At 35.6% G+C, this 21,032-nt stretch overlaps 1 protein-coding gene across 6 annotated transcripts in view; it reads left to right on the top strand.

The window, feature by feature from the left end:
• The window catches only part of ACAP2 (ArfGAP with coiled-coil, ankyrin repeat and PH domains 2), a 132,226-nt gene that overhangs the window by 41,926 nt on the left and 69,268 nt on the right, over nucleotides 1-21,032 (top strand). For all 6 annotated transcript variants that reach the window (XR_012495540.1, XR_012495532.1, XM_019723444.2 and 3 more), the window contains exon 2: nucleotides 10,715-10,772. Coding sequence is in view for 4 of the 6 variants with exons in the window: in XM_019723444.2 (XP_019579003.1) it covers nucleotides 10,715-10,772 (58 nt within the window). In the remaining 2 variants the exon portion in view is untranslated. The remainder of the gene's footprint in view (nucleotides 1-10,714; nucleotides 10,773-21,032) is intronic.

The following is a 21,032-nucleotide window of genomic DNA, read 5'->3' as shown; positions in this document are numbered from 1 at the left end:
GCCTTTAGCCCCTGGCAACCACTTTCTGTCCCTATGATTTTGACTGCTCTAAGTGCCTCATGTAAGTGGAATCAGACAGTGTTTGTCTTTTTGTGACTGGTTTATTTCCCTTAGCATAATGTCTCCAAAGTTCATCCATGTTGTAACATATGTCAGAATTTCCTCCCTTTTTAAGGCTGAATAATAATATTCCATTGTACATACCACATTTTGGTTACCCGTTCACTTGTCAAGAGACACTGCAGTTTTTACTCCTGGTCTTTATCCATATGGTGGATGCTACCTTAACACTTGCCACTGGGAATGGCTTTCCCCTCCAGGAGAGCACCTGTCCCTTATAGTAGGAGTATAGTTTTATTCTTGTAGATTTAAATAATATAGTCTCATCAGAATGTGACACAGCCCCATATTCGTAAAACAAATACATCTATTTAGTGTTGGGCTGTTCCCTTAAGAAACGTGCTTTACAGTGTTTTTTTTTTGGCGATGTTGGAAACAGTTTATGGTAGTCTTGAGAATTTTAAAACTTTGGGTGATTTCTGTTCCCAATGCATTAACATACATATGACTTTTTAAAAATTTAAAACATGTTTTATAAGAAAAAGTTCATGTTTATCTGTTGAAATGTATTTTTATTTTTGCCCTTAACGTAGTGACTTTTCCTATGGCTGACATCAGTCACTGGGGAGCTTAATAAAATGACACATCCCTCAAACTGTGCAGATTAAGATTATGAGAGAGTGAGTGGACTAGGGGTCCAGTAGTCTGTCTGCATTTTGACATGCTCGTTATTGGGTCAGAAATGGGTGTGGTCACCATTATTCAAGGAGACTTTGTTACTGGCCTCTTATGCTATATTCTAGATTTTATTGTATATCACCTACATATCTCCGTTCCTTATGGCATTAAACAAAAGGCAAATTCAAAATAGACTTGTCAGGAGTTATTTTTGAGACTCCAATAAAATCCTTTTATAAGACAGGTTGCTAGACACAGATTTAGTTACACTACAGGTCATACCATAGGACAAATAAGATTTAAGCCAATCCATAAGTCTTGTAAGAATTTACATAGTAGTTTATGTTTCTTTCCTCTTGAATTGTGTTAAATACAAAAAATTTGAACTTGTAGGGTGTCTTAGTTTATACTTACTTGAAAGTGTCACATTAGCAGTTTTATGAAGGTAAATACATCATAATTGTGCATATTGGTTTGTTAGTTCTCCCAGGTAAGTCATCCAATGTCTTATGGGTTCCTGTTATTTTGTTGGTAATATGTATCACTAGAAACATGCAGCTAAGATGCTATAGGCGTTTAAATGAGCATCCATTGTATCTGTAGTCCTTAGCCATTGTAAATTAGACCTAGTGATGAATTATGGGACATGGATAAATGCTCAGTTTAAATACGCAAATTATCGAGAAGTTGTACAGTCTCTTACTTAAGTTGCACAATCTCCATTTGAGTATAAGGATGGTTAAACAGGAGGCTGATAGAAAATAAAATTTTTAGTACAAAGATTCTTGTCTCTTCAGCAATATAGTTAATACGATTGCTTAGGTTACTGTAGCTAGATTATTCAAAGATAACCAGTCTTCAAGACAGTTTTGTTTACTACTGAAAGACATGATTGGTAAATTTGTGGGACAGAATTATAATCCATTCATAAACCTTTAATGAAATTGTTTTGAAGTGATTGGTCATATATATATATGTGTTGCTTTTAATTTTGAGACTTTATCAGAAAGGGTAACAGTAACTGTAGCTATACACAATGAACCATATAGTTGGAATGTAACCAATCCTAATTTTATAGGTAGGTAAGAAAACACAGATCTTGATCTGTACTTTGTCTCATCGAGAGGTAGAGGGATTGGCAGTACTTGTATTTCTAAGAGTTAATTTGTGTTTAATATTATGAGTGGCACTAGAATTTTTGCCCCAGACTACCTCAGAAACAATATGAAAGTTTCTTTTTCATCTAATTAATTAGTTTCAGCTTCCAGGAAGAGATTGAAAATGGAGAGGGCAAGAGGAGAGAGAGCCAAGCTACTTATCTTACTTGTTGATTTTTAATAGGAATTTTCAGAGTTTCTAGTTGGGAATTCCTTCATTTTAGTTTCATGTGCTTTATATTCCTGGAAAAATTTTCAAACTCCTATTTTAAAATATTAATCTCTTGTAGGAGCACACTCATAGTTCATCACAGAATCAGGCCAGACCTGTTTTTCAACATTTAAAAAAATTGTTTTCCAACCATTTTGACTTGTCATAAAATTGATGTTTATTCTCAGCCCTTATCTTATTTGATCTGTCAGTAACTTTTGACATAGTTAATCACTTCTTACTCCTTGATACACTTTTTTTCACTTCCCTTCTATACCATCCTCTCTTGGTTTTCCTCTTACCTCGTTAGTTGCTCCTTCTCAGTTTCTTCTGCTACTTCCCCTTGTTCTCCTGACCTTTAATATCTGAGTGCCCCTGACTTCAGCCCTTAATCCTTTCTTCTGTCTTCATTTTTCTTTGGATAAGAGCCAGCCTCGTGGCTGTAAATACTATCTATATACCCGTGATCCCTAAATTTATACCCCAGCTCAGACTTCTAAACTCCAGACCCATATTTACCCACCTATTTGATGCCACGCTTCTATATATACCTAATAAAGATTTCAGTTAAGTACAAAACCGAATTCAGGATCTTTTTGCCCCAAGACGGTTCTGCCCACAGTCTTCTCCATCTCAGTTGGTTGCAACTCTTACCCTTTTGGCTGCTCCAGCCCGAATCTTTGAATCCATCCTTGATTACTATCTGGCTTATCCCTGCTTACACTCACACGCCCGGTCCAATCCCTGAGGAAATCCTCTTGGCTCGACATTGAAAATATATCCAGAATCTGAACATTTCTTACCTCTGGCTGGTATTTAGTTTACCCAACGTCATCTCTTACCTGCGATGGTTAGCCTCCTAACCTGTCTTTTTGCTTCCTCTTTTCCCTACAGTCTTCTCCACACAGCAGCCAGAGTGATTCTTGAAAAAAATAAGTCATATTGTGTCTCTTCCCTGCTTCAGACCCTTTGGCAGTTCCTGATTTCACTTAGAGTAAAACTAGAATCTTTACTGTCGGCTTGCAAGGCTCTTACAGATGCTGGGCTCTCCATTAATTCCCTCACTTCCTTTCCTACACCTTGCTGCTTTGCCTTTTCTGCTTCAGCCATACTGGCCTCCTTGCTGTTCTTTGAACACACCAGGGCCATTGCATTGGTCACTTTTTCTGCTTATAACATCCTTCTTGCTCACCCTATTTAAAAGTGTAGCTGCCTCTGCCCCCCTCCCATTCTGTTTTACCTTTTGTTTTGTTTTTTTAAGGAGGGCGCAGCTCACAGTGGCCCAGGTGGGTATTGAACCGGCAACCTTGGTGTTACTAGCACCGTGTTCTGACCAACTGAGGTAACAGGCCACTGCTGTTTTACTTTTTTGAATAGTAGCACACATCACCTTAGAGAATACTATCTAATTCACTTATTTATTATGTTTGTTTTTTATTGCCTGTCTTCCTCTTCTAATGTAGGGTCTAGGAGGGCGAGGATCTTTGTTTATTTCATTCGCACAGGCCAAGCAATAGATATTTGCTCCTGTTTGTTGTTAGAGAAAAGGAAGGGAAATCTCAGGTTTCTTCATGTGTCTGAATTTTTCTAGTTGTGTTTTTTTTAAGTTGCGTAAAGTATTTTATTTGATTAGTATTACTATAGTATTTGATTAGTATAACTATTTCGATTCTTTTCTTTGAATGTTCAAGGATTCTATTTGATTATAAGTTGAATGCAGCGAGCGAATCATGGTAGTGTAATTTTGTGGTGGTATTGGAGTGAATTCTTCCTCAGCTCCTTTGAAGTTTCTTTCAAGGCCTATTTTAGAAGTTGAAATCTTATATTCTACATTCTAGAATAAAAATTATAAAAATTTTCCATTTCTCTCAAGTTTTAAAAGATATTACAGGTATCGTAGTGCTTAGATTAAAGGTATATAAACTCATACTTGTATGTGGAAAAAACTGACTTTTTCCTTGTCTTATTTTAAATCTCTAGTGGTGAGGTTTATGTGATTATTTTTGTGTTCTTTTCTGTTTTCTCTAATGACTTTTATAGTAACATCTGTACAGGGCTGGAGACGTCATGGTAGATTGGAATAAACTCCAAGCTGGAGCAAGAGGGAGTTGGAAAGTTACACAAAAATGAGGTGAAGGTATAACATCACAAGTGGCCCCCGGGCCGGATTACGTCGTTGTTTTCAGGGCTGCATCTGTCCTTCCGTACAGTAAACAGACGTTTACCTGGTAAACAACTGAACTAGGGATATATAGCCAAATGAACCATCGTCCCTCTCAATTTAGGCATCCCGACCAATAGCGAAGTATCATACTGAGTGCCAAGCCCCTCATCTGAAGCGGGCGTAGGGGGCTCTGTGGGGGCGGGGGCGGTGAGCTGCTCGTTCCGCTGCGGAGCGGAAGGCGCTTCAGTGTCACAAGATGGTTTATGGTGTGAACATTGCCTTTAAAACTCCTAGCCTATTTATTAGCCTCTTAAATTTGTATTCTTCTGCATCCTGTTTACAGATCTGGTAAAAATTGCAGGGTTTTAATGGAGATGAAATACTACGTGAAATGCTTTTCTAAACACAGCTGCTGCACTTTCATTAAACAGTTCCGCCATTTAGCAATTTGCTAAGGTTTCTTCCAATTCAAGATTCTGTGATTCTGGGGTTGTTACTCACTTCCTCTTAAGTATTTTTTTCCTTTTCATTATTTTACATTACTATTCTACAGTCTTTATCTTGCATGAAGGTGCCCTTCAATTGTAAAACAGTGAAAATGTAAAGCAAAATTATTTTCATTATGTATTAATGGGGATTTTTTTTTTTGTTAATGGAAGAGTCTGGGAAAGTAATAGATGTGATTTATTTATCAGCCCCATGATATGTCATGGAGAGAACCCTGAAAGGCCCAGTACTTAGTTATGTACCCACTGCTCTGATTTGCAGTATAACTTGAGCCTTAAATACCATCTCCAGTTCCTGAAAAGGGTAATGGGGAACAGCTGTGGAAGGGGGCATTTGGTAGGTCTCTGATGATAATTTTTGGCAGTTTTGTCTGTGACTCACCCTAGATGTCCCTACCACCTTGCTTGTTTCTCTCATTGTGAGTCTGCTGGTAGTCCCACCTTATCCTGCTAGTATTATCAGTCATAGTGTTTTTTTCTTAGAGAAATCTCATCTCTCTCCCTGTTATAAACCATGAAGTTTATAGTGTTCTCTTTTCCCTAAAGGTACTGCCCGTGACAGACCACTAATATGACAAACATTGCAGTTTAACTGCTTTAGGTGAAAATTTTACTTTAATCCTTTAAACAGTGATGGTAACTATTTTCTTATCCAGTCAAAACCTACTCCAAGGATGAGAATTCTTGGGAATAGATTGCCTTTGTAGAAAGTCAGCTTCAAAAATTATTTTTGAAGTAGACCTGCCTGAGTTTGTTGTGATTTCAAGACAGAAATGTCTTCTTCAGCTTTTATTTTTCTGGGCCCAGTTGAAGGCAATATTATATAGTCTGTAAGTTTTTATTTTTTTTTCTTAACCCTCTTTTTTCTCATTAAAGTGCCCGTACCCCTCTTCAGATGACTCATGCCTTCCTTTTAACTTTATACCGTCTACTGTGAAAACTGGAAGGGACTGTAAACCGGTCATATGTCACTGTTGACTTACTGATCCCAACATAATAGATGGGCCATCTCTGCTGCCACTACGTTCTTCTATGGCACAGTAGAACGATGTGAACTGCAATTGTAATCATAGTGCCATTTTTACCTGTTTGCATATGGTAACTCCCTGGACAAGAAATTCCGGCTGTTAGATGAGGAAGGGTGACATGGAAACATAGCTTTCCAAACTAGGTATGTGTGTGTGTCTGTATGAAAAGTCTAATTTCCTATCTGATCAAAATAAAACATTATTTCCTTAGTTTCCTGTAAATAGTATTTGCCATGATTGAAAAAAAATAACTCCCATGATAAAAAAATAACTTTGTATATAGCTCCTATCTGCTATGCAGAGCGAATTCTGGAAGTGACTACTGAAATCACACCCCTGTTAAGGAGTGAATCTGGAGCCCCAGGAACAGAGGAACAGAAGATCCTATACTTCTCCCCTTTTTTCACCCCCACTTCTCTATGCAGGATGATGGTCTGGAGAATATTTTAAGAGGATTACCTTTTTTTTCTCTTTTTTTAAATTAGTTTCAGGTGTACAAAACAACATAATGATTAGACATTTATATATCTCACAATGTGATAACCCCCCAAGTCCACTACCCATCTGACACTGTACATAGCCATTACCTTTTTTTTTTTTTTTTTTGACGAACTTGGACTCGTGGGGTTATTGATACCTGAATAATGTCTACAGAGTAAGCTATTCATTCACTTGGACTCTTTGGCCTTGAAGGTTTACTTTGGATACTGTGTATCTCTGCAGGGGAGAACTGGATGGCAAAGGAGGAGGTGCATGTTACTTTTACTACTTTTTTTTTTTTTTAATTCTTTTTTCCTCTGGGAAATGGCAGAATAATGCTTACAATCTTTAAAAATATAATGGAGCTTGCTCAGAAAGATCCATATGTGGACAGAAGATAATTTTCTTCCCCCTAAAATGTTAAACTAAACAACAAACTCAAAAAACACTCCACTCATTTATCTGTACTCATCTTGCCTTTTAAGAAGTACATAAAAGAGGCTCTTTAAAGGGATGAGGGAAACAATATAAAGTTTGGTGAGGGTTTTCATGGTTTAGAAGTGTTTTCTTTTTTTTTTTTTTTTTCTCCTATAACTATGTTGAAAGCACACGTGAGGGCCTGGAGGAAATCTTGCTTAGAGAAGATAATCAAATCCATGTTTTAACTTTCCTTTGAATGCTCGTTCCAGAATAATACAATGTTCAGATCTGGACGTGATATTATAGATGATCCAGTCCATTCCTTACTTTTTATGGATGAGAGAACTGAGGTCTGGAGAGATTAAACCATTTTCTCAGGGACTCATGTTAGTAGGTAGAGAGACTAAAATTTGGTTTCCATTTCTAGTTTGTTTTTCAAGTATTCGCTTTTCCATTACAGGACTGAATTTCTCATGGGTATTGCCAGGTTTGCCTAATAGATCAATCTGAGCACATAGGAGGAGTTACAACATTTTAAACCTAACATTTGGGAAGAAAGACCTTTTTAATTTCACTGAGATGCCTCAAAAATAAAGGCACAGACTTTAAAAAATGTGGCTTGTTCTTATTGTGTATAATAAATGTACGTTCAGAGCCTTAGCTCTCCTTCATACTGATTGCAGTGTCAATTCTCTGTAAGGTCCTAGGGGACTCGATAGAAGTTACCTTGATAACCCCGAAAAACCAAGTGGATTTTCAAATAATATTTTGTCATATTACATAGTGTTGTGGTCTAGATTGAAGTTATGAAGGAGAAGACTCCAGTGTGTATTTGGTGTATAATTTTTGGAAGAGGGCAACAGTATTGAAGTGTTTTCTCTTAAGGGAATTTGGACTTGCTGTTTTATTTGCTGATCATAGGCCTCTTGTAACTTTTTTTGGCTCCCTTTTCAAACCATTTCAAAATCTTGTTGGAAGTATGTGAGAACTTAATCTTACTACTGCTTCCTTCCCTCTTGGCCCCGTAAAATGAAAAGAGAGTGTGCATTTCCTTTAACACTGTAATTATAGTTGACATTGAGCGAGTACTTACTGAGTGTCAGGTTTTTATATGCATTTTAAAATTTAATTGTCACATATCTGTGGGAGAGGCTGTTATTTGTATTTTGTAGATGAAATTGAAACACAAAGAATTTGTTCAACATTACATAGCTAGTACAAAGTGAAACATGAATTCAAACACAGGCAGTTTTTAAAAACTCCATTCCATTGCTTCTCAACATAAAGTTGTTAAAGAGACCAAATTATAAAGGACCCAGAACATACTGAACAAAATAAGGGGTGGCCACTCACATTACAAAAGGATTTAATAAAGAGATTTGTTCTAAGAATCAGGTTTCCAGGCTGTGCATTCTCTGTATTCTCTGGTCAAAACCCATAGGGAGCCATCTCATTGATGGGGGGGTTTGTTCACCTAGTTTTGCTACCTATTGAGTTACAGGGCTGCCCTTGGGTCATCGGTTATCCCTGGTTCAGCCATTGTCCTGTCTTTGCAAAGAATAGCCCAGCATTGCCCACAGTGGATAAGGCTGTAGAGCAGAAAGAGGAAGTTGGTTGGCCACAGTAGGTACCATGATGGGCATAGAGACAACTCCTCTGAGTATCTAAATAGTTATTCTATTTATATGCAACTTTTAGGACTATACCTATTATATAAAACAAGGAATATAGAGGTTAGTTTCAAAATCTCTACTATATGGTTTGAATATTTATTTTATCTTGTTGATAATTCTTTATCAAAAAAGGTAGTTACAATTTAGAGCCTCAAATCCATCTTTAATTGTTTGAGGATATTCATGTGCTTATTAGTAAACTTGAATATCCTGTTGCGTTTTAGATTACATCATCATGTGACTTAGTCTTAGATTGTTAATTACATTTTAAGGATATTACCAAGGTTGAAGTGGAAGTAGTTTGTTTTTTTTAAGGATCTCAAATGGAGGGGTAGAAGAATTCTTTATTATACTTCTTATTTCTTTCAAATAATTGTTTATATTAAGTTGGTCATAAAAAGGTATGATCTGAGTTGATCATAAAAAACTGTGATGCATGAATAGATAAAAGAGCGAAGGTGTTACTGTTAAAAATAAAGTGACTTTTTTTCCTGAATTCTGGGCTTATTTAGCTTCTCAAGATACAGCTAACCAGAACCAAGTCCTAGAAATTAATTTCTTGTATGTATTTCATATATGAGAAGGGATTTTCATTCATGTTCTTGTATTTGCTATTCATAATAAGGAATCAGTAAACTTTTTCTGTGACGGGACAAATAGTAGTAAATATTTTATTTAGACTTTGTGGGTTATATGGTCTTTCTTCCAACTATACAACTCTGGCATTATATTATAAAAGCTGCCACAGACAATATGTAAATGGATGAGCTTGGCTGTGTTTCCAAAAACTATTTATGGACACTGAAATTTAAGTTTAATATATTTTTTACATGTCATCAAATATTATTATTTCTTTTGATTTTTTTCAACCATTTAAAAACATAAAAACCACTTGTAACTCATGGGCTGTAAAAACAGGTTATGGTCCAAACTTGCCTGACAAGCTGTAGTTTGCTGACTCCTGCTCATAATACTGTGAGACTTTGTGACTGCCTTCTGTTTTTCTCCCTTTCTTTTAATATCTTTTAACATGATTTTATGTTTTGCTTATTTTGCTACTTAATCATGTTTTCTTTCATTTTTAATATGTGTGTCACTTTCAGATTTTAATTAAACATTTTTAAATTAAATTTTAAGCTATGGAGCATGGGGTCTACAGTCTTGGCTTCTTTAATGCTTTGCACTTTCATAAAAGTCATGTGCTCAATAAATATTTTGGAGACTTGGAAAGGAATAATATCAGTCATCTAATATTGGAAGGCTGTGTAGATTGTTTAGTTTCATTTATCCATTCATTTATTAAACCACATGTTCCAGAGTGGTTCTCTTGCATTAGTGAATAATATTAAGTAATAAGGAGGCAAAACTCACCTCAGGATGCGGGGATAAGAGAGAGAAAGAAGCTTTTACTGATTGTGTTCCTTGTGTCACAGTATACATGATATGGACAGTCCTTCAGTTAACCTTTACAACTCTTGTAAATAGGGGTTTCTTTACTACTTTTACATATGAAAAAATTTAGATAAAATACCTTGGGCTCAGATAAGTGAGAGGTGGAACATAATTTGAGCTGTGCTCTTTCCATGAACCTTTTTTTTAAATAATAAGGAATATTTAGCAATTAACCAGGCTGCCTTAAACACTAGCTACTTAGCTATTGCTATAAGTTTTCATACACATTTTAGATGACCAAGGAGAGAATGTTTTTTATTTTTTAGAAAAGGTGAAATGTTAAAGAACCTCTAAGATAAATTTTCAGGTTCCGTGGTGTATGATTATAAAGGGCTTCATTTTTATTTTTCAATTAATTTATTTAAAAAATTTAATATACTTTATTTTTCAGAATAGTTTTAGATTTAGGGAAAAATTGCACAGAAAGTGTAGAGTTCCCATATACACGCTCCCAGTTTTTCATTATTAACATCTTACATTAATGTGGTATATTTGCTACAACTGATGGACCAGTTTTAAAAAAAAGAACACAGTGAAATATTAGGTTGGTGCGCAAGTAATTGCAGTTTAATAGGTTAAAAAAATTGCAAAAACCTCAATTACTTTTGCACCAACCTAGTAGTTCTAATTGGTGTTATTAATTGGAATAATATAAATGCTTTGAGTAAATCAGCCTAATGTGTTCACTCATTACCTTAAACAATAATTGTATTGTCTGTTGCATTGCATGATTATGAAGTATTCATATTTCATCCTGAAGTAATTATTTATGTGAAGTGTGATTTTTAAGCATTCATATCTATTTTTTTAGTTAGAGTTATTTTTCAAGAGTAAAATATACATTTAAACACATAAAATAACTTATTTTATATTTAATTTTTCTAGAGCTGCTTTGGAAGAAGTAGAAGGAGATGTGGCAGAATTGGAACTAAAACTCGATAAGGTAAATTTTACTATTTCAGCTTTTTAAAATGTTAATTTTTGTTTTCCATAAATAATGATTTGTGCCTCTAAATACCAGGTAGTTCACAGTGTTACTTCTTTTATCTCTATGAGGGTAAATGCTATTATTGTCCTAATTTTACGCATGAGGAAATTGAGGCAAGAGACAGTAAGTAGCTTGTTGAAAAACTAAGTCCCAGAGCAAGAATTCGAACCACGTCTGACTTAAAAGCTCACTAGATAGTCTGTATATTGCTGGGAGTTTGTTTCCTTCTCCGTCAAAAAGATTGCACTGATCTTTTTTATGCTTAATGAATATTATACATAATCTGACCATTCCTGTTTATAAATTTGGGTGTGGCCATGTTCAAATATAAAATTTAAAATACTCAGTCCATTTTTAAAAGCTATTGCCAGAAATGCTTAACATATGTTTAATAATTGATATTAAGTGGTCATATTCTAGGTAAGGCTAAATGTACATTGATTCCTATCTTCTATATTAATTATTAATAATCCTTTTTTGCTTCTACCTAAGAGACATTGTCAGGTATATAACAGGCAGAAATATGGGAAAGAGTACGACATGGCTTCTGATTTAAGTAACCATTGTTTAGTGAAATGCCAGAGGGTAAGGGGGCAGGGGTTGGTAAATGAGGGTAAAGGGGATCAGATATATGGTGATGGAAAGAAAACCGACTCTGGGTGGTGAACACACAATGTGATATACAGATGATGTAATACAGAATTGTACACTTGAAACCTATGTAACTTTGCTAACAATTGTCATTCCCATAAACTTTAATTAAAAATGATAATAATAAAAGACAGAGAAACTATTCTGTCTGACACTGTAACAGTGGATACATAATTATTCATTGGCAAAACCCATGCAAATGTACAACACAAAGAATAAACCCTAATGTAAATTATGGACTTTAGTTAATAATGTATCAATATTGACTCATCAGTTACAACAACTGTGACATACTAGTCAATGCAAGATGTTATTGGGGAAGCTGGAGGCGGCGGGAGGGGCAGGGAGTATATAGCAACTCTGCTTTCTGTTTAAGTTTTCTGTAAGTCTAAAACTGCTTTAAAAAGTAAAGTTAAATTAATAAAAAAAAGAAATATCTTTTAAAATTTTTGGAGATAAATCAAATGCATATATTTGAAATACCTTTTTTGAAAATTTCCTGTTTATATAATTATTATTGTAAATGGTATTGTTATGTAAAGCAGTGCTTCTCAAATCTCACTGTGCATAGGAATCCCCTGGGACTCTAACCTTGTGAAAATACAGATCCTGATTGAGTAAGTCTGGGGTACCTGAGATTCTCTGTTTATCACTAGATTCCAGGTGATGGCTGCGCTCTTGTCTCAGAACTGCACGTTGAGTAGCAAGGACATAAAGGATATGTTAATTAGGCTGAAGATTTTTAAGTGCTTTGCAATCACGAAATATATGTGTATATATATATAATGTACATAGAGTAGAAACTATGTAAATCAGTATTATTAGCTACATATGTAAAACAAATCAAAATTTTAGAAAATGTTTAGTAATAAATTATTTTTGTGCAGTACTCTATAGTTTTCAAAGCACTTTGTTGGACAGTATTGTTTTTGGATTTTTACAATAATCCTGTGAGCAAGGTGGGATAAGTGGTATTCCCATTTTATAGATGAGGATGCCGCAGCCCAGAACGCGAAGGGCACTGGCTTGCTTCATATCACAGTTAGAAGAGGCAGAACCAGGCTTAGAGCCAATATGTTTTTATTCTTAGTTCAGTGTGCTTCTTAATGCACCACACACTTCTGGATCCATGTTGGGGGAGCGTATGCCACTGGCAAATTTTCTGAGGAACACTAGCAAGCCCAGGCAAGTGTTTATAAACATTAATGTTATAATTTTTGGTAAGGATATTATTTTCAAAAACTTTATTTTTCACTTAAAACTAAATGTATGGGATTATTGTTATTGTTATTATTTTACTCTGAGGTGTTATATTTATTTTTAAGCACTCTTTGGGACATAGTTTTTAAACCCTTAGGGTCGGCAACAGAGGATGTAGTTTTGATTTTTCTGGTAGATTTATGAGAGAGTAGATAGACGGGCAAGGCTTTTTAAAGAATCGCAGAGTAGTATAATGAGATATCTATTCTGTTTGGGGAGAACTGTATCAAAATCATGAAACATTTTGTGTGTGTGTGGAAACCTCGAAATTTAAAGTATCTAAAAAGAAACCACTGACAGAATTTTTGTTAATGATTTTACTTTTATGAGCAGCTATTTTTTTTCCTTTATATCATTTGGTTGGGGTTGGGAGACTGGGAGAATTCTAAACACAGAAGATTCAAATCTAAAACAAGTTATTAAAGTATTGGCATTCAGTATTAAGAACTCTAAGCCGTTTCTAGAGTATATTAACCTAAAGGGCTACTAAGGGCGTCATGGAAATTTTGACTTCTTTTAAAATATCATCTTCTACCCAAATAGAAGTTCCATAGCTACTTTTACATTTCTCTCATTTAAGATCTTGATCCCTTATTAAATGTACCCCTCCTAAATTCTTAAGCTATTATCTATCCTTTTTGCTTTAGAATTATGGGGACTTAGCATAGAGAAGAGAGCCTAAGAGAAGCAAGAAATGGTTGTTATTGAAGGTGGTGACACTGCAAGATTAGTGCAGGGGAAGGGGTTGCTCAAGACCAGTTTACTGATTTCATAACTTTGTGCAGGGCAAGTTTCCCCTGTAATATCATTGTAAATCATGCCAGCAACAGGTTCAACTAGCTTGATGACTTAGCTTCTATTTATTTTGCTTATACTATATGCCACCAATAGTTACACTCTCCCTGGTGAGTAATGCCTAATGAGTGGCATTGCTTTACTGGGTCCAACTCTTTGTCTATTCTGCCAGGTATTTGGGCATTGGCAGCATTGAAGGGCATCACAGTTGCCATTGGGATAGACTATCTGTATCTGTTGCATCTTTCCACTGGAATGCTTGTTCCCTATTTGTTAAGCAGATACCTTTTTTAAATCACAGCACAAGTACTATGAAACTTAGGTTCTTTTTCTTGTATTGATTGCATTGCTTCTTGCACATATTTCCATTTAAATTAGTATAATATTATTGTAAGTTTGGGTTTTTAGCTCAATCTAGTAGTTAATAGCACAAAGCCTGGAGCAGGGCTGCATTTGAATTAGGCTCTACCACTTACTAAGCTGTATGGCCTTGGCAAGTTCCTCAACCTTCCTATGCCTCACGTTCTTTATCTCCAAAATGGGGAAAATAAGAGTATTCATCTAATAGGGTTATTAGGAGAATAAGATGTGTTAATGCATATTTAGTGTTTGGCACAGTTCTTTGCAAATGGTAAGTTCTAAATAAATATTAATGATGATGGTGTCTTTTCAACAGACTATTAGCTCCTTGAAGACAGACTGTTTTTAAAGGGGGGGAAAACCCCTCCCATGTCTTGTGCACTTAGTATATACTGAGTCCTATGTTTTACTTTTATTAGCTCCAACCTTCACAACAATGTTGCAGAGTTGGTATTATACCCAATTTGCATATGAGAAAAATGAGACTTAGGATGTTATTTACTCAAGGATGGTCAGCAAATAAGTTGTTTGTTTTTCCGTCATCTGGCAAAGCGCCTATGACATAGTTACCGCTTTAGTGAAAAACTGTTGAGTGAATTGGGGCTGCTAGTTTGATAATTTTGACTAATTTTACATTTACTTTTACTCTTAGGTAAAAGTCTTCCCTCTCTGTAGGCTTATGTTGTTATTCAGTTATATATCAGTCAGAACTTACCTAATAAGGCTTTTGACAGCTGGCAAAATACATCTTTCACCAAGTCAGTCTTTCCTTCTAGGTAGCGGCAGTGTATATATGGTTCTGCTACATGACAATTTCATTTTCTCTCCAATTTCTCTGCTTGTGCCTCTATTCTAATTCTGATACCTATTTTCATGGTCATATTCGATGCCTCACTACTCAAAGCTCTAATCTCTCAGGTCTGGAATGCTGATACCTCACTTTCTGACTCGTGTCACCAGTCCTTCCAGTTTCAGTCTTTACTTCTACTGCTTCGGTTCTTCAAGCTCATCCAGACCCCTAGTCTTTCATTCTATTCACTTCTGATATTTTAGGTCCCATTTAAATTCATTTCCCTTTCAATGTAATTTTTTTTGGTAATTTTCTATTGAGATAAAATTCACCTAACATAAAATTTGGCATTTTTACAATACGATTCAGTAGTTTTGAGTATATTCACGCTGCTGTGCAATCCTCATCACTATCTAATTCCAGAACATTTTCATCATCCCCCAAAAAGGAAACCCTGTACCTGTTAGTAGTCACTCCCAATTTCCCTCTCCCTGTATCTTCTGGCAACCACTATTCTACTTCCAGTCTCTATGGATTTGCCTATTCTGGACATTTCGTATAACTGGAATCATACAATATTTGGCCTTTTGTGACTGACTTCCTTCACATAGCATGATGTTTTTAAGATTTGTCTGTCCATATTGTATGTAACGTGTTCCAACATTTCTTTTTTATGGCTGAATAATATGCCATTGTTTGAGTATACGACATTTTGTTTATCCATTCATTGATTGATGGACATTTGGGTTGTTTCTGCTTTTTGGTTATCATGAATAATACTGCCATAAGCCCTTTCAGGTTACTCTTAATTTTATTATAACATTAGTTCTCTTCTGGAGAGCCTCATTTCCCTTCCATAACACCTACTCCACAGAATTCTCGCTATATTAGTCCAACCATCTATATTCTCTACCTTGTATTTGGGCTATAAAGTCCTACAGGAGATGTTACACAGCTGTTTGGTGAAACCAATTTGGTGGAGCAATATAATCCTGGAATTTATGATGCAAAGTAATTCTTTCTAAGATTCAATCAAGTTATCTTGTTACCTTTAGCAGCTCTTATACTTTTTTCTTTTTCCAAGGACTTACTACCTTTTTTTTATTCTCAGTAGATGACCACGACTCTTCTTTCCTTTGGTGGGAACACCTTTATTTCTTGCCCCTGATCTTGAAACTTAACAGAATCTGTCCTTACCTTTTTCTGTTTTTCCTCCCATTCGAATGATAAAAGTATCCTTTCTCCTGTGCAGTCCCAGACTCTTAACTCCTCAGGACTTTGCTTTAGCCATCTCTCTCCTTTCCCTTCTCTACTACCTCTTTATTTTAAGTAAATAAAGATGTTCAAGTTTCTCTTGAACAAAAACAAAAGAAAACCTCACCTGTGGCAAGGAAGGACAAATCTTTGTTGAATAGTTACCATGTACTAGTAGCAGTTTGTGCTAAGGTCTCTATGTGCATTATCTTAATCATTTTGTAGTAACCTTACATGTTTTAGTATCATTGGTTATCGAAACATACAGAAGAAACTGAGGCTTGCTGAGGTAAGGGTCACTCAGGATCACTTTGATGGTTAAATATTGCAGCAAGATTTGAACCTAAGCTGGCTGAGCCCTGAACCTTGTGGATCAATTGACTGATTGATTTGTATTATAGTTGACTTACAACGTACAGTATTACATTAGTTTCAAGTGTACAAAATAGTGATTCAACATTTCTGTACCTTACAAAGTGATCCCCACAGTAAGGCTAGTATCCATTTGTGCCATATATAGTTATTACGATGTTTTTGACTCTGTTCCCTATGCTGTGCGTTATATTCCCATGACTCGTAACTGGAAGTTTGTACTTCTTCATCCCCTTCCTCCTTGTGCCCAACTCGCCATCCCACTCCACTCTGGCAGCCATCAGTTCGTTCTCTGTATCTACGAGTTTGTTTCTGTTTTGTTTGTTCATTCGTTTTGTTTTTTAGATTCCATGTATAAGTGAAATCATATGGTATTTGTCTTTCTCTTTCTACCTTACTTCACTTAATAATACTTTCTGGGTCCATCTGTATTGTTGCAACATGGCTGAATAAGATTCCATTGTGTACATGTACAACTTCTTTTGTATCCCTTCATCTATCGATGGACACCTAGGTCACTTTCATATCTTGGCTGTTATAAATGATGCAGTGAACATAGGGGTGCATGTATCTTGTTCGAATCATTGTTTTCTTTGGATATATATCCAGAAGTGGAATTGCTAGGTCATTTGGTAGTTCTATTTTTAATTTTTTGAGGAATCTCCATGCTGTTTTTCCATAGTGGCTGCACTACTTGACAATCCCACCAGCGGTGCACAAGGGTTCCTTTTTCTCCACAGCCTCGTGATTGTCTTTTTGATAGTAGCCATTGTGACAGTTGTGAGGTGATATCTCATGTGGTTTTGATTTTCATTTCTCTGATGATTAGTGATGTTGAGTATATTTTCATTTGTTGGCAATCTGTATGTCTTCTTTGGAGAAATGTCTATTCAGGTCCTCTGTCCATATTTTAATTGCATTGTTTTTTGATGTTGAGTTGCATGAGTTCTTTGTATATTTTGGATATTAGCCCCTTATCGGATGTATCATTGGTGAGTACCTTCTCTCATTCAGGAGGTTGTATTTTTGTCTTGTTGATGGTTTCCTTCACTGTGCAAAAACTTTGTAATTTAATGTAGTCCATTTGTTTATTTTTGCTTTTGTTGCCTTTGCCTGAGGAGACATATCTAAGAACATATTGCTAGGACTGATACCAAAGAGTTTATGGCCTATGTTTTCTTCTAGGAGGTTTATGGTTGCAGGTCTTACATTTAAGTCTTTAATCAATTTTGAGTTAATTTTGTATATGGTGTGATACAGTGGTCTAGTTTCATTTTTTTGTATTTATCTGTCCAGGTTTCCCAACATCATTTATTGGAAGAGATTGTTGTTTCTGCATTGTATATCACTGTCTTGTTTGCTGTAGTTTAATTGACCATATGAGCGTAGGGTTATTTCTGGGCTCTCCCTGTGTTTTTAACCCTGTATTAAAACCCTGTGTTTTTAACCATAATGTTATACTACCAACCTGTCTTTTCCTGTTTTTGTTTTTTTAATGGAAACTTAGTTTAATTATTTATTTTTGAATTATTTACTACCACCTATGTGGTACAAAATTCAAAGGTATAAAAATATATACCAGTGAAAAATGAGTCATCTTCTAATCTCTTTCCTAAAGGAGAATATTGAACTAGTTTCTTGTGTGTCCTTTCAGACATTTTCTAAGCATATATAAGATATATACTTGTATTCTTCTTTCCCTACTTCAACAAAAATATCAACACTGTCCTACAATTTGCTTTAAAAAAAAAATATATATATATATATATATATATATCTTGGATGTTGTTCCTTCTTATTATTGAGCTGCCTCATTCTTTGTAGTGGCTGAATTATATTTCATTGTATGGATATATCATAATTTGTTTATCCAGTTGCCTACTGATGGACACTTAGATTACTACCAGTGTTTTATTGTGGCTTCAATGATTGACCTTACATGTGTGTCGTCATATGGCTGTGGCAAATATTTTTATTTATTTTTCTATCATTTTTTAAAACTTTATTTATTTTTAAGTTTTTCCAGGACCCATTAGCTCCAAGTCAAGTAGTTGTTTCAATCTAATTGTGGAGCGTGCAGCTCACAGTGGCCCCTGTGGGGATCGAACCGGCAACCTTGTTGTTAAGAGCACCGTGCTCTAACCAATTGAGCTAACTGGCTTTGAAAGTGAAATACTAGCTTGGAGGGTGTGTGTGCTTGAAATTTTGGTAGCCCCGTTAGATTGCCTTCCATGGAAATTGTACTTACACTCCCACTAACAACGTGTGAGAGTGCCTGTTTCCCCATACCTACTGTCTGTAAAACAGCATGTTTTTGATCTTTGCTGTTCTGTAAAAAAATAGTAATTTGTGTTTCTTTTATTATGAGTGAGATTGAATTGCTTTTCTTGGTCATAAGATATATTTGAATTTGCTTTTCTGGAAATTATCTGTATATGTCTGTCAAGCATGTTTTAGTGCCTGGTTGGATTTTCAAAATTACTCGTAGACCCTTTCTTATAGTAGGGAAATTAGTCCCTTGTGATTTGCTGCTAATATTGCTTTCCCATATTGTCATTTGTCTTTTGACTAAGTTTATTGTTTTCTTTCCCTTGTAGAAATGTTTTGTTCTCATGTAGTTGAATTGATCAATTTCTTCTTTGCCTTTTGAGTTTTACATCTTAGAAAGGCTTTTCCTACTTTAAGATTATAAACACTATTACCTCCTGTTTTCTCTTAGTTTTCTGATTTAATGTTCTATGTTTAAATCTTTATTGTATCTGAAATTAATTTGGGGGTTTGGATCCATCTTAGTTTCTTTCTTTCCTTTCCCCCTTTAGACGGCTGTCCAATGTCCCTATGTTATTTATTGGATAATTTTTCCCTCCACTGGCTGGAATATTACTTCAGTCAAGTACTGCATAAAGTTTGTATCTGTTTCTTGACTCTGTATTCTATTCCACTGCTCAGTTTGTCTAGTCACATCTATTATCAGACTTTTAATTACTGCATCTGTTATTTTAATATCATATAGGGCTGATGTCCCCACCCCATTACTGTTTTTCAGGTTTTTTCTTCTTGCATGTTGGTTATTCCATATGTATTTTAGAATTATTTTTTTTTCTGGTTTTTGTGACTTACTATGTTGTAATTAGCAACTATTTAAAAGATTATTCTCTGCTAACATTTTTCACACTAGGTTTTGTGGAACATTGGTCCTATGAGAATGCTCCCTATAAAGAAAATGCCATGTCAAGTGTCTTTGAGAAATGCTGCATATTATATAACTCTCTCTAGGATTCACAATACACATTAATATATCAAAAACTCTTAAAAGTTTAGTAATTAAGAAATCTTTTTAACTTTTTAAATTGAATTTCCAAAACTTATTTGATCACAGAATCCTTATTTTGGTACAAAATGTTCCTGCAGGATATCCTGTAGAATATATATTGAGAAGCATTGACCTATCATTATGTCTTCTTCATCTATATTTCAGAACTGGCTATAATCTGGCCACCCTCCCCGCCAGTCATTTTCTTTTAAAATTATTCTTGCCAGGATGCTAGTGACTCTTTATACCAAACTCTTTTAAAACTTGACCTTTATGGATTTTCAACTTATTCATCATCCATCTTTTGATATTTTGTTCTTTATTGACTTTGGTGAAATTATTCTCTTGCTTTTCCTCCTACATTTTCCTCTTCTTTTTTAGTCTCCTTTTGTAGGGTCCTCACTCTACATGCTCTGCCCTGTGCTTTCTGACTAGGATACAGCGCTGTAGCACTGATACTATTTGCTGATGGCTCCTATATCTGTATCTGTAGCACACTCCTGGTTTTTGAGCTTCAAACATCTGTTTTCACTGTTGTGTGATAGACTTTCTATTTGGCTGATCTCACAGACCCATCTAGCTCAGGTCCACCTCACAGGCCCGACACTGTTAAAACAGTCTTTGCTGGGTAGTATAGTGTCTGCGAAATTGTGTTTTGTAGCAGATGTAGGCCTCCGCAAGCAGAGCGCAGGCTGGATGTCAGTCCCTGCTTTTCCCCTTTGTAGGATATAGTCTGCAGAACTGTAGACGATACTTGACTGTAATTCTTGCATTTGTTTCTCCTCTTCTCTCCTGCGTACTGCTTTAATTCAGGCTCTCATGGTTTTTGGTCTAATCTCCTCATCTTTGTTCTTTCTGTTTCCCCGGCTTTAGTTTTTCTCCGTTTAGGTCTTCATTCTAAAATGGAACTCTGGTCAACTCACCCAATTAATGTCTTTGTTTTCCAGTTCCTTTCATATAAAATATGAACACCTTAGTATCACAAGGCTTGTCCTGATCTGGCCCTTGCACACATTTTCACACTGCACTAAGGTACTTAGTGCCTTAGGTTTGCCCTGCCCTCTAAATTCCTGGGCCTTAGCAAATGCTCTTTATAGAGTAAGTAGTATCTTCCCGTTACCCGCATTAGATTGGCTAATTCCTGTTAGTCTTTAGGGCTTTCCTCAAGTGCTCCCTTTCCCAGGATCCTTCCTGAGCCCCACAGTAGTCCTAGCGAGATGTTCTTCCTTTGATCCCTCATGTATGGTTTGGTCATGCGTAGCATTGTGTTTGTGCTGTGTAGAATTTACCTCCTTGTCTACTGGTTAGAATTAGAGCTCCTGACAGCAGAGATTATGTTTTCAATTCCTTTTTTTCAAGGCCCTAGGGTAGCAGTTTTAAATTATATTCCTGAGATCCTTTAGGTCAGGGGTGTCCAAAC

Source organism: Rhinolophus sinicus, linkage group LG01, assembly GCF_036562045.2.
Source record: "Rhinolophus sinicus isolate RSC01 linkage group LG01, ASM3656204v1, whole genome shotgun sequence".
NCBI lineage: Eukaryota > Metazoa > Chordata > Mammalia > Chiroptera > Rhinolophidae > Rhinolophus > Rhinolophus sinicus.
This window is presented reverse-complemented; position numbering and strand designations above follow the sequence as displayed.